At 39.8% G+C, this 12819-nt stretch overlaps 2 protein-coding genes across 4 annotated transcripts in view; both read left to right on the top strand.

Annotated features, from left to right (window-relative positions):
- Nucleotides 1–94, top strand: part of LOC128861787 (titin-like) — a 68420-nt gene extending 68326 nt beyond the window's left edge. Inside the window, exon 11 of the mRNA XM_054100166.1 lies at nt 47–94. Within this exon, the coding sequence (XP_053956141.1) occupies nt 47–94 (48 nt within the window). The remainder of the gene's footprint in view (nt 1–46) is intronic.
- LOC128861733 (mucin-2) overlaps nt 1–12819 on the top strand; it is a 64866-nt gene that overhangs the window by 30767 nt on the left and 21280 nt on the right. The window contains exons 1-2 of one of the 3 annotated variants that reach the window (XM_054100099.1): nt 7906–7996; nt 10144–12442. In XM_054100099.1, coding sequence (XP_053956074.1) covers nt 10201–12330 — 2130 coding nt within the window. In that variant the 5' untranslated portion in view covers nt 7906–7996; nt 10144–10200 and the 3' untranslated portion in view covers nt 12331–12442. Of the gene's footprint in view, nt 1–87; nt 7997–10143; nt 12443–12819 lie in introns of those variants that run through there. The other 2 variants (XM_054100098.1, XM_054100097.1) reach the window with 2 other exon arrangements.

Below are 12819 nucleotides of genomic sequence, written 5' to 3' on the forward strand. Positions count from 1 at the left end.
ACTAGACCTATTCCAAGTACATTCTCTTCTGACGAATCTGACGAAGAATTCGATAAACCCAAGGACACTGCCGCGAAACCTGTTATGCCCTTGATTCCATCAGTTGCCAAGCCAGAAGAGAAAGTTATCAAAGATATGCAACCTATTTCAAAACCAGAGGTCAAACCCAAATCTCCACTTGACGTAACTACACTTATTCCAAGTACATTCTCTTCTGACGAAGAATTCGATAAACGGAAGGTCGCTGACGTGAAACCAGTTTCGCCCCTGATTCCATCAGTTGCCAAGCCAGAAGAGAAAGTTATCAAAGATATACAACCCATTTCAAAACCAGAGGACAAACCTAACTCTCCACTTGAGGTAACTAGACCTATTCCAAGCACATTCTCTTCTGACGAAGAGTTCGATAAACCCAAGGACACTGCCCCGAAACCTGTTATGCCCTTGATCCCATCAGTTGTCAAGCCAGAAGAAAAAGTTATCAAAGATATACAACCTATTTCAAAACCAGAGGACAAACCTAAATCTGCACTTGACGTAACTAGACCTATTCCAAGTACATTCTCTTCTGACGAATCTGAGGAAGAATTCGGTAAAGCGAAGGTCACTGACGTGAAACCAGTTTCGTCGCTGAGTCCATCAGTTGCCAAGACAGAAGAGAAAGTTATCAAAGACATGCAACCAATTCCAAAACCAGAGGAAACCCCCAAATCTCCACTTGACGTAACTAGACCTATTTCAAGTACATTCTCTTCTGACGAATCTGACGAAGAATTCCATAAACCCAAGGACACTGCCGCGAAACCTGTTGTGCCCTTGCTCCCATCAGTTGTCAAGCCAGAGGAAAAAGTTATCAAAGATATACAACCTATTTCAAAACCAGAGGACAAACCTAAATCTGCACTTGACGTAACTAGACCTATTCCATGTACATTCTCTTCTGACGAATCTGAGGAAGAATTCGATAAACCGAAGGTCACTGACGTGAAACCAGTTTCGCCCCTGATTCCATCAGTTGCCAAGCCAGAAGAGAGAGTTATCAAAAATATGCAACCTATTTCAAAACCAGAGGACAAACCCAAATCTCCACTTGACGTAACTACACTTATTCCAAGTACATTCTCTTCTGACGAATCTGACGAAGAATTCCATAAACCCAAGGACACTGCCGCGAAACCTGTTGTGCCCTTGCTCCCATCAGTTGTCAAGCCAGAGGAAAAAGTTATCAAAGATATACAACCTATTTCAAAACCAGAGGACAAACCTAAATCTCCACTTGATGTAACTATACCTATTCCAAGTACATTCTCTTCTGACGAATCTGACGAAGAATTCGATAAACCCAAGGACACTGCCGCGAAACCTGTTATGCCCTTGATTCCATCAGTTGCCAAGCCAGAAGAGAAAGTTATCAAAGATATGCAACCTATTTCAAAACCAGAGGTCAAACCCAAATCTCCACTTGACGTAACTACACTTATTCCAAGTACATTCTCTTCTGACGAAGAATTCGATAAACGGAAGGTCGCTGACGTGAAACCAGTTTCGCCCCTGATTCCATCAGTTGCCAAGCCAGAAGAGAAAGTTATCAAAGATATACAACCCATTTCAAAACCAGAGGACAAACCTAACTCTCCACTTGAGGTAACTAGACCTATTCCAAGCACATTCTCTTCTGACGAAGAGTTCGATAAACCCAAGGACACTGCCCCGAAACCTGTTATGCCCTTGATCCCATCAGTTGTCAAGCCAGAAGAAAAAGTTATCAAAGATATACAACCTATTTCAAAACCAGAGGACAAACCTAAATCTGCACTTGACGTAACTAGACCTATTCCAAGTACATTCTCTTCTGACGAATCTGAGGAAGAATTCGGTAAAGCGAAGGTCACTGACGTGAAACCAGTTTCGTCGCTGAGTCCATCAGTTGCCAAGACAGAAGAGAAAGTTATCAAAGACATGCAACCAATTCCAAAACCAGAGGAAACCCCCAAATCTCCACTTGACGTAACTAGACCTATTTCAAGTACATTCTCTTCTGACGAATCTGACGAAGAATTCCATAAACCCAAGGACACTGCCGCGAAACCTGTTGTGCCCTTGCTCCCATCAGTTGTCAAGCCAGAGGAAAAAGTTATCAAAGATATACAACCTATTTCAAAACCAGAGGACAAACCTAAATCTGCACTTGACGTAACTAGACCTATTCCATGTACATTCTCTTCTGACGAATCTGAGGAAGAATTCGATAAACCGAAGGTCACTGACGTGAAACCAGTTTCGCCCCTGATTCCATCAGTTGCCAAGCCAGAAGAGAGAGTTATCAAAAATATGCAACCTATTTCAAAACCAGAGGACAAACCCAAATCTCCACTTGACGTAACTACACTTATTCCAAGTACATTCTCTTCTGACGAATCTGACGAAGAATTCCATAAACCCAAGGACACTGCCGCGAAACCTGTTGTGCCCTTGCTCCCATCAGTTGTCAAGCCAGAGGAAAAAGTTATCAAAGATATACAACCTATTTCAAAACCAGAGGACAAACCTAAATCTCCACTTGATGTAACTATACCTATTCCAAGTACATTCTCTTCTGACGAATCTGACGAAGAATTCGATAAACCCAAGGACACTGCCGCGAAACCTGTTATGCCCTTGATTCCATCAGTTGCCAAGCCAGAAGAGAAAGTTATCAAAGATATGCAACCTATTTCAAAACCAGAGGTCAAACCCAAATCTCCACTTGACGTAACTACACTTATTCCAAGTACATTCTCTTCTGACGAAGAATTCGATAAACGGAAGGTCGCTGACGTGAAACCAGTTTCGCCCCTGATTCCATCAGTTGCCAAGCCAGAAGAGAAAGTTATCAAAGATATACAACCCATTTCAAAACCAGAGGACAAACCTAACTCTCCACTTGAGGTAACTAGACCTATTCCAAGCACATTCTCTTCTGACGAAGAGTTCGATAAACCCAAGGACACTGCCCCGAAACCTGTTATGCCCTTGATCCCATCAGTTGTCAAGCCAGAAGAAAAAGTTATCAAAGATATACAACCTATTTCAAAACCAGAGGACAAACCTAAATCTGCACTTGACGTAACTAGACCTATTCCAAGTACATTCTCTTCTGACGAATCTGAGGAAGAATTCGGTAAAGCGAAGGTCACTGACGTGAAACCAGTTTCGTCGCTGAGTCCATCAGTTGCCAAGACAGAAGAGAAAGTTATCAAAGACATGCAACCAATTCCAAAACCAGAGGAAACCCCCAAATCTCCACTTGACGTAACTAGACCTATTTCAAGTACATTCTCTTCTGACGAATCTGACGAAGAATTCCATAAACCCAAGGACACTGCCGCGAAACCTGTTGTGCCCTTGCTCCCATCAGTTGTCAAGCCAGAGGAAAAAGTTATCAAAGATATACAACCTATTTCAAAACCAGAGGACAAACCTAAATCTGCACTTGACGTAACTAGACCTATTCCATGTACATTCTCTTCTGACGAATCTGAGGAAGAATTCGATAAACCGAAGGTCACTGACGTGAAACCAGTTTCGCCCCTGATTCCATCAGTTGCCAAGCCAGAAGAGAGAGTTATCAAAAATATGCAACCTATTTCAAAACCAGAGGACAAACCCAAATCTCCACTTGACGTAACTACACTTATTCCAAGTACATTCTCTTCTGACGAATCTGACGAAGAATTCCATAAACCCAAGGACACTGCCGCGAAACCTGTTGTGCCCTTGCTCCCATCAGTTGTCAAGCTAGAGGAAAAAGTTATCAAAGATATACAACCTATTTCAAAACCAGAGGACAAACCTAAATCTCCACTTGATGTAACTAGACCTATTCCAAGTACATTCTCTTCTGACGAATCTGACGAAGAATTCGATAAACCCAAGGACACTGCCGCGAAACTTGTTATGCCCTTGATTCCATCAATTGCCAAGCCAGAAGAGAAAGTTATCAAAGATATGCAACCTATTTCAAAACCAGAGGTCAAACCCAAATCTCCACTTGACGTAACTACACTTATTCCAAGTACATTCTCTTCTGACGAAGAATTCGATAAACGGAAGGTCGCTGACGTGAAACCAGTTTCGCCCCTGATTCCATCAGTTGCCAAGCCAGAAGGGAAAGTTATCAAAGATATACAACCTATTTCAAAACCAGAGGACAAACCTAACTCTCCACTTGAAGTAACTAGACCTATTCCAAGCACATTCTCTTCTGACGAAGAGTTCGATAAACCCAAGGACACTGCCCCGAAACCTGTTATGCCCTTGATCCCATCAGTTGTCAAACCAGAAGAAAAAGTTATCAAAGATATACAACCTATTTCAAAACCAGAGGACAAGCTTAAATCTCCACTTGACGTAACTAGACCTATTCCAAGTACATTCTCTTCTGACGAATCTGAGGAAGAATTCGATAAACCGAAGGTCAGTGACGTGAAACCAGTTTCGCCCCTGATTCCATCAGTTGCCAAGCCAGAAGAGAAAGTTATCAAAGATATGCAACCTATTTCAAAACCAGAGGACAAACCTAGATCTCCACTTGACGTAACTAGACCTATTCCAAGTACATTCCTTTCTGACGAAGAATTCGATAAACCCAAGGGCACTGCCGCGAAACCTGTTATGCCCTTGATCCCATCAGTAGTCAAGCCAGAAGAGAAAGTTATCAAAGATATACAACCTATTTCAAAACCAGAGGACAAACCCAAATCTCCTCTTGTCGTGACTAGACCAGTTCCAAGTACATTCTCCTCTGACGCATCTGAGGAAGAATTCGACAAACCGAAGGTCACTGACGTGAAACCAGTTTTGCCCCTGATTCCATCAGTTGCCAAGCCAGAAGAAGAAGTTATCAAAGATATACAACCTATTTTAAAACCAGAAGACAAACCTAAATCTCCACTTGACGTAACTAGACCTATTCCAAGTACATTCTCTTCTGACGAATCAGAGGAAGAATTCGATAAACCGAAGGTCACTGCAGCGAAACCAGTTTCGCCCCTGATTCCATCAGTTGTCAAGCCAGAAGAAAAAGTTATCAGAGATATACAACCTATTTCAAAACCAGAGGACAAACCTAGATCTCCACTTGACGTAACTACACCTATTCCAAGTACATTCTCTTCTGACGAATCAGAGGAAGAATTCGATAAACCGAAGGTGACTGACGTGAAACCAGTTTCGTCCCTGAGTCCATCAGTTGCCAAGACAGAAGAGAAAGTTATCAAGGACATGCAACCTATTTCAAAACCAGAGGAAACCCCCAAATCTCCACTTGACGTAACTAGACCTATTCCAGAAACATGCTCTGCTGACGAGTCAGAAGAAGAATTCGATAAACCGAAGGTCACTGACGCGAAACCAGTTGTGCCCTTGGTTCCGCCAGATGCCAAGCCAGAGGGCGAAGGTATTAAAGAAATGCAACCAATTTGTAAAGAAGAGGACAAACCCAAATCTCCGCTTTACGTAGCTAAACTCATTGCAAACACTTTTTCTTCTGACGAAACTGGTGAAGAATTCGACGAATCTGTGGGCTCTGAGGCCGCAGATGGGAAGGACGTTGTTGGCGGTGAACTGGGTATTAAACAGGATATAATATCGAACCGTGCATTTGCTAGTACCCCGCAATTTATAGCTGATATAACTGAAAGCGAAGAGCCGCGTTCTACAAGTGTTTCACAAAGTCGGGACATCTTGGACTCTTGTAGTAGCTTAGATAGTTTAGAAAGATCAGTTTCGCAACCTTCAGATATACGTAAGGAGAAAGCCGTTGCTTACTTTGTAAATTTAGACGAAGGTAAGAAAAAGGTAAGACAAAGTTCTGAGGGTACTAAGAAAGTTTTAGGGAAAAAGCAGTTCGCAGGGAAACCTTATGAATCTTCCATAAAAGATCAAACTAAGTCTTCTCCGAAGCAGATACAAGCAAAAGCTCAAGCCCGGTATGCTTCAAGTACCGACGAGCGTAGAAAGTCTTCTAAAGTTAAACCATTAGCACCGGCGCAAGTTAAGCAAAAGAAATTATTTCCAAATAAGGATGAAACGAAACCAGTTTCAACTGTGAGAGCTGCACAACACCGCCTAAGAACTGGGGTACGGTCAGATAGATCTATAAGTCCACGACCACATGCAGTCCACGTTGGCTTAAATGAAGACAATTCGCATAGCCGCTCAACAACGCCTAGACCCCGAATACGAACTGATGTAACTGCGATACCTTATAATGCCACACTAAGAACATTTAGTCCGACATCTAGCCGACCGAAGGCGGACTATTCTCATGTTACTAGCGTTTATGCGCAAACCAAAAAATATGAAAAGAAAGCTACTACTAAGAAAACTAAACCCAAGACAATCAGCAAATCTTCCGAACCGGCTGGTGATGAGGCTCAACGAAAGCGATTGACTACTCCTACCTCAACTGTGATGCACAGATATATGCAGCCAACACTGGCGCATAGCCTACGATATGGTAATACACAATCTGCGTCGAAACATTCAGATACAGAAACTCCGCTGGCATCAAGGTCACCTATACCACCAGCGATATCTAAAGGTAAGCAATTTACTACTACCGATGCACCAAGGCGATATGTACGCAATCTATCCAAAGAAGAACAAACATTAAATTTTAAAGGTAGTTTGACGAATTTAAAGAAAGACTCACTATCTAATAGTAAGGAATCGATAAAAAGCACTGAAAAACTGTATCATAGAAAAATTAATATAGAGAAAACTAAATCTGTGATAGCACATAGCATTGAAAAATCTATGCCTCCAAAAACAAGTAAGGAAATGAGTAATGTATTGAATAAAGCAAATCAAAGTAAAATAAAGCACAAAATTGACAGAGCAAAGGAGATTACAAACGCAACTGTGTCAACAACAAGAACATATAGAAATGTGAAAAACGAGAACTCAGAAGAAAAGAAGCTCATAAGCCGAGCTGAAAATGCACAGCACCGATCCAAAGTTCCCCTTAGTATTCATTCCAATATAGGTACTCGAAGAAAACTTAATCCAACTAAAAGTGAAAGTAAATCAACCGAGGTGAAAGGTCGTAAAGACAATAAGGATACTACACCGACGGCTACAGTTAAAGCTGAACAACCGAAAAGAAGAACTACACAAACAAAAAAAAGTGATGTAAAAGTACAAAAAAAGATGAAGGATTCGATGAATGAGTCCAGCCTGACTGGTAGCGGTAACACTAGTGCCAGCGGCTCAATGAGTAGTGTACGTAAATATACGCGCACAGCTACAAATATAAAGAAACTAGACAAAGAAGTGGCAAATCTGAAATTAGCAGACAAGTTTGTGGTTACCACGTCCACAGGATTTAATTCCATAACAACTACACCGAAAATTTCCAAAATACCAACGGTACCAACTCGAACAACGGTAGTTAAAGTTCACCAAGAGCCACTGGCTACTACTGCCATTGTCAGCACAGTTATAATTGATGATGATGCGGAAATTTCACGATCCTTTAGATCCACAGAGAGTACAAAAAGTTCTACCTCATCTTCTGGAAGCAGAAAAGTGTTAACAAGTGAAGTTTTTACAAAAACATTGGGCCCAGACAAACCATTCGAAGTAATTTATCGACAGCCGGACACTGATTTGGATACAATGTCCATAGTACGCCCGCCATCAACAGATCAACGTTGCGTGAATGAGTTTGATGTTAGTTTCATTGATACAACCGATTCAAGTTTGTCCGATTCAGTTGCATTGCCAATGTTTAATACGGAACAGGATCGTTTATTGGCCGCAAGCCCAGGCTCTCCAAAACCAACACGTAGTCCATTGGCCTTAATCGAAGAAACATTGCGCCGGCAACAAGCAGCCGGTTATGCTATGGATCCAGCGCTGCAAATGCAATTCGGTGCGTCTGGCATTCGAATGGGTAGTATTAGCCCGACATCATCGAGAAACTCGAGATCGGAGCAGATCGAAACGCCAAAAGGTAAATAAAAATTACTTAATTACTTAGTTGCCCTAGTATTGTAAATACCTGTAAGTTTATTTAGCTCACTAATTAATTAACTTTCAGGATATAGCATCACATAAGTGCAAACCATACACACTGTTTTTTATTAGCTTAATTTAAATATGTAGGGACATTGTTTTCATATACGTAGGTAAACTCGTTTAAAAGTATAATATATAATAGGCGTGTACATGCTTTGTTGGGTGTTTGCCGAGCTCCTCCTCCAATTTGTGGTATGCATCTTGATGTTGTTACTCAAATGGATGGCCTAAAGTTTTATGCCACCTCCGAGCGGCACGTGGTTTTTTATGAGAACAATTTTTTTCATGGTAACATTACACTTTAGATTTGCGATTGCGACCGCTATAGACAAACCTTTGCTCTCATTTTGTGCCTATAGTGGGTGTACATATACGAGCATACTTATACATTAATTTGTTAATAATTATGATATCTATTAGATAAATAGACTTTGACTATATATGTATGTAGAGAATCGCTTTACTATGTATGTATTTAAAAAATCCAACATAAATATACGTATTACGTCGATAGCTGCATTCACACCGGGGTTGATATAAAAACTTGCAGTCAACATATATGATACATGTGTATGTGAATGTAGACGTAGACATACGCTAAACAAACGGCAACGCGAAAATTAGGTATTTTATTCTATCTATCAAAAGGAAGAACGTATCGAATTTATCGTCAGTGGGTCAGGATTTTGTTGCGGAGAAGTCCGCAGATTTTAAGTTAAACTATGAGTCATTTATCATAGCAATATTTTCTAGAACTTGGTAGTTATTTGTACTGACTAAATGCAATGCCATAAAAAAGAATGTGGATAAATTGAAGATTCCACGAAGGGTATGTTTTAAATTTAATTCAAACCATAAAAGTTTTGTTTCATATAAGAAAAACTTCGTATATGTATGCATAAATGATAACAAGAACATACACGTCACATACATACATTTCGGCAATACAAGCTAGAACTAAACATGCGAGATATAGATAAAAAATTAACGAATAAAGAAATAACAATATCACAAATTTCATTATAATATTTGTGGGTGGGTATTTCTATATTAGACAAGGCAATCCACCACTTGATGAAAGAAGTAAACATCTCGGTGTTTGTTTCGTTTCGGACATGAAAATCAAAGCAAGCGCGCTCAAACCGCCATTACTCATTACATTTCGGGGTAAAGTTATTATTAGTTTCATAGTAGAAAACGACCTTTCAATGAAAGTCTTTGCCACTGAACACCTAGAACATTCCATCTTCAATACTCCAACAGCTTTCAAAACACGGTTGAATATTCAATCGATGATTTAGGGCTTTGAGTGCGGATTATGAAGCTAACTTGCTTAGTTCATCTAATTTACTCACTGAAGAATATTCCGGTAGAAGCAGTGGAGCGATCGTTTTGTTAAATTCTGTATCAAAGCGTCAATGCAATTCGGCATTTTGTGGGTTTGCGCGGCTCCAAAAAATTGTGTAAATTCACGGCGAGTGATTACGAAAATTTTTGGAAGAGACACCTCTGTGGCTATTTGCCTGATTTTATGCCATATATAAAATCCATAGCTTAATGGGATATAGAATTTAAAAAAAATTATCTGCCATTTATGTAGCTTGGAACATGTCGCTATAATCGCTATTGCAGCTATTTTGAGGCTGAAATGCGAGACCTCTTGTGAGGTTTCAGACCATTGCGGGAGATGCTCTAAAAAAAGTTTAACAAGTTAGACCACAGACTGTTGACCTCGGGGTGAATAGTTAATGAATAAGTACATAGTTCATAAATAATTACAGTTACTTCACATGAGTTCAAGAAGGTTATTGTAAAAACTTTCTCACAACTAGTATAAATACACAAGCAGGGATATCAAAGTCTACAAACTCCCTTGTTCTCAACAGTTTATGTATGCTGCTGTAGTATTCACACCACAAAGTCAATATATTATATTTGTGTATTAATGTATGAATACTACCCCTAATGCTTTAATTGCTTCCGTAAAAAAATTATATGTATGAATATTTTAAAACTTTACAATATAATTGGAAATAACTCAAAATTTAAATTTAAAATCAATTTCAACTCTTCCACAAATAGCAAAATCTCAAACATTTAATAAGAACAATTAAGTTACTATAAACCAAACAAAACAAAATGTCCAAAAAGCTTCCCATGATTTCCGTTACCAAAGACGATCAGTCGGAATCATCTGAAGATTCTAATAGCAATGATATGGATTACAATTATAATGCTGGCGATGCCACAGATATTGAAGATTTTGACAGCCAAGGAGATATAAAAAATTTAACAAATTCCAAAGCTTCCATCAATACAATCAGTATACCGCAACATACAAAGCATGACACTGATGCCACTGACATCGAAGATTATAATGACACCGACTCTGAAGAGGATGATAATAGCAACGTTTATCCCGTGTTAAAGTTATCACTGCAAGAATTTCTGCAACATGGGTTGCGCGAACAAAGTATGATCGACAATGAGGCTAATGAGAGAGTGGAAAACAAGAGTGGCAATTTCTTGCAAGCTCAAAATTTGAATGAAATAAGTGATTACCTAACAGATTGTGAAGATTATAATACTGATTCTGAGCTGGAGAATGCCTGCGAGAAATCAGTATGTTTCGATTTAGATACAGCTGTAAATGACCAGGGAAAAGTATGCATTGCCGATCATACGCTGCCCTCCAATGAAAATGAGCATTCTGATGAATACGAGGACTTATCCGCAATGAGTGATGTTAGCGAAATCGCATCAGGACTGTCAGATGTTGCTGGCACTAGTGCACGTCGTATATCCGAATGTGAAGTTCTCGAGTTGTCGGGCGAGGAAGAGGAGTGCCAAATCGTTCTTTCAGACTCAGCTTCTGAAAATGACGAAGACGACATTATATACGATAGTGCTAGCAATGCAAGCTTGCCGCCAATAGATGTTGCATTCATCAGCACAGGTGGCCAGCAGCGTAGAAAATCAACAACTATGTCTGCGAATAAGAATGCATTCTTAACGGTGGCGGGAGAGAGAGCGCATACAGAGGAGGCCTTAACAGATGTTGAAAAATTTGACGATTCTGCTGCTGAAGACTGTTTCGATAGTGAGGAAGAAGAGAAACCCATACCCAGAGCAGTTGTACTGACCGCTGCTGGCGATGATAGTGGCGACTTGACAGACGAGGAGGACATCTTTTACGATGATGTGACACAATCAACGCCCGATATACCCTCAATGCCTGATGCTGTGATACCACCACCACATCGCGAAATGGTCGTGCTGAAAGAAAATCAATTTGGTGACATCATTGAAAATGTTATGCCAATGGATCGTGAACATCAGTTTGGCATTTATAATGCAATAGCAGATGATGTACAAACAGAAGATGAAGAATACTCATGCGCTGACGATTTTGAACAAAATAGCTCAGTGGCGGAGTGTTTGCATGCCGAAACTTTAATTGAAGGTGAAGTCATTGTGCTAAATGAGACTTTGAAACCACAGCCTAGTAAGCGCCTTGAATTGCATTCCAACACTGAATCGGTAACAGATGTTGAAGAAATCTATGTTGATGGCACAAATAGACGTAAGAAGTTGAAAGCACGCACCGCGAGCAAGGGGAAAATAAAATTATTAGATGTTGCAAGGGGCAATGAAGATGGTGGCACTGACATTGAAGACATGGAACTCAGTGAGCGTGGATTACCGTCAAATGTGAAGTTGAATGCCAATGAAAGGCAACCGCAAGACGCCAGCTTCGATAAGAACACCGACATAGAGGATATCAGCGTTGATGAGGTTTCTGATATGTCCGATACAGAAGCTAAGTGCGATACCGATGTGGGTAGTTCAACTTTAAAGGACTATATAGTGAGTAATAGGAATATTGTGGTAACAATAGAGACAGACAGTCAACGAAAATCGAGTAAAAATCATGTACAGCGTTGCAAAATACAAACTTTAACTCTACACGATGCTTGCGCTGGTGGTGGCACTAATCCACCGAATACAGATGTAGAAGATTTGCAGTGTCCATCTGATATTGATGATGCTAGTGGCGATAATGTTGCAGCCGAAGCGCCTGCTTGCAATTGTAACGATTTAACTGAGTTACTAAATGAAAGTTACACTGTAGTGCACGAGAAGAACAGCAACAGCTTCAATATTGAGGCTGAGAAATTGCACATCAAGTGTAATGCAGAGACACGTGATGCTCATACGGATATTGAGTATGTTGAATCCGATGAATCGGCAGCCAGAGGAAGCAATTAAATCAATTACTCAAACAATTAATACAAACACATTCCATCAGGCAACGAACACAAATACAAAAACCCAAACAAACAAAAATCAAAAAACAAAAAAAAAAAAACCAACATATCTTGTAAGTAAAATGTACATACATATGTGTGTGTTTCACATATATTTAACAAAAAGAATATATACAAATTTGAGTATTGCTAGCAATGTCAGAAATATTTTTACATACTAACAAACGCAAATGCCAGTTTTCGTCATTAATACTAACCAACTAACTCTTAAGCGTCAAACCATTTTGATAAATAATAAAGAGCCTTGCGTAAATAAGCATCTGTTACAATTGTATTATCTTTTCGTGCATAAGAAAAATACATAAAAGCATTATTAAATTTCGTTTCTTGTTAAAATTGTATTGTCATTCTATTATATTTTTTTGTGGTCGTACATTATTTTGCGTTCATGTTGCAAACATTTTTCATGCTCGCACTTGATGTGTCCTAC

Source organism: Anastrepha ludens, chromosome 4 (genome assembly GCF_028408465.1).
Source record: "Anastrepha ludens isolate Willacy chromosome 4, idAnaLude1.1, whole genome shotgun sequence".
NCBI lineage: Eukaryota > Metazoa > Arthropoda > Insecta > Diptera > Tephritidae > Anastrepha > Anastrepha ludens.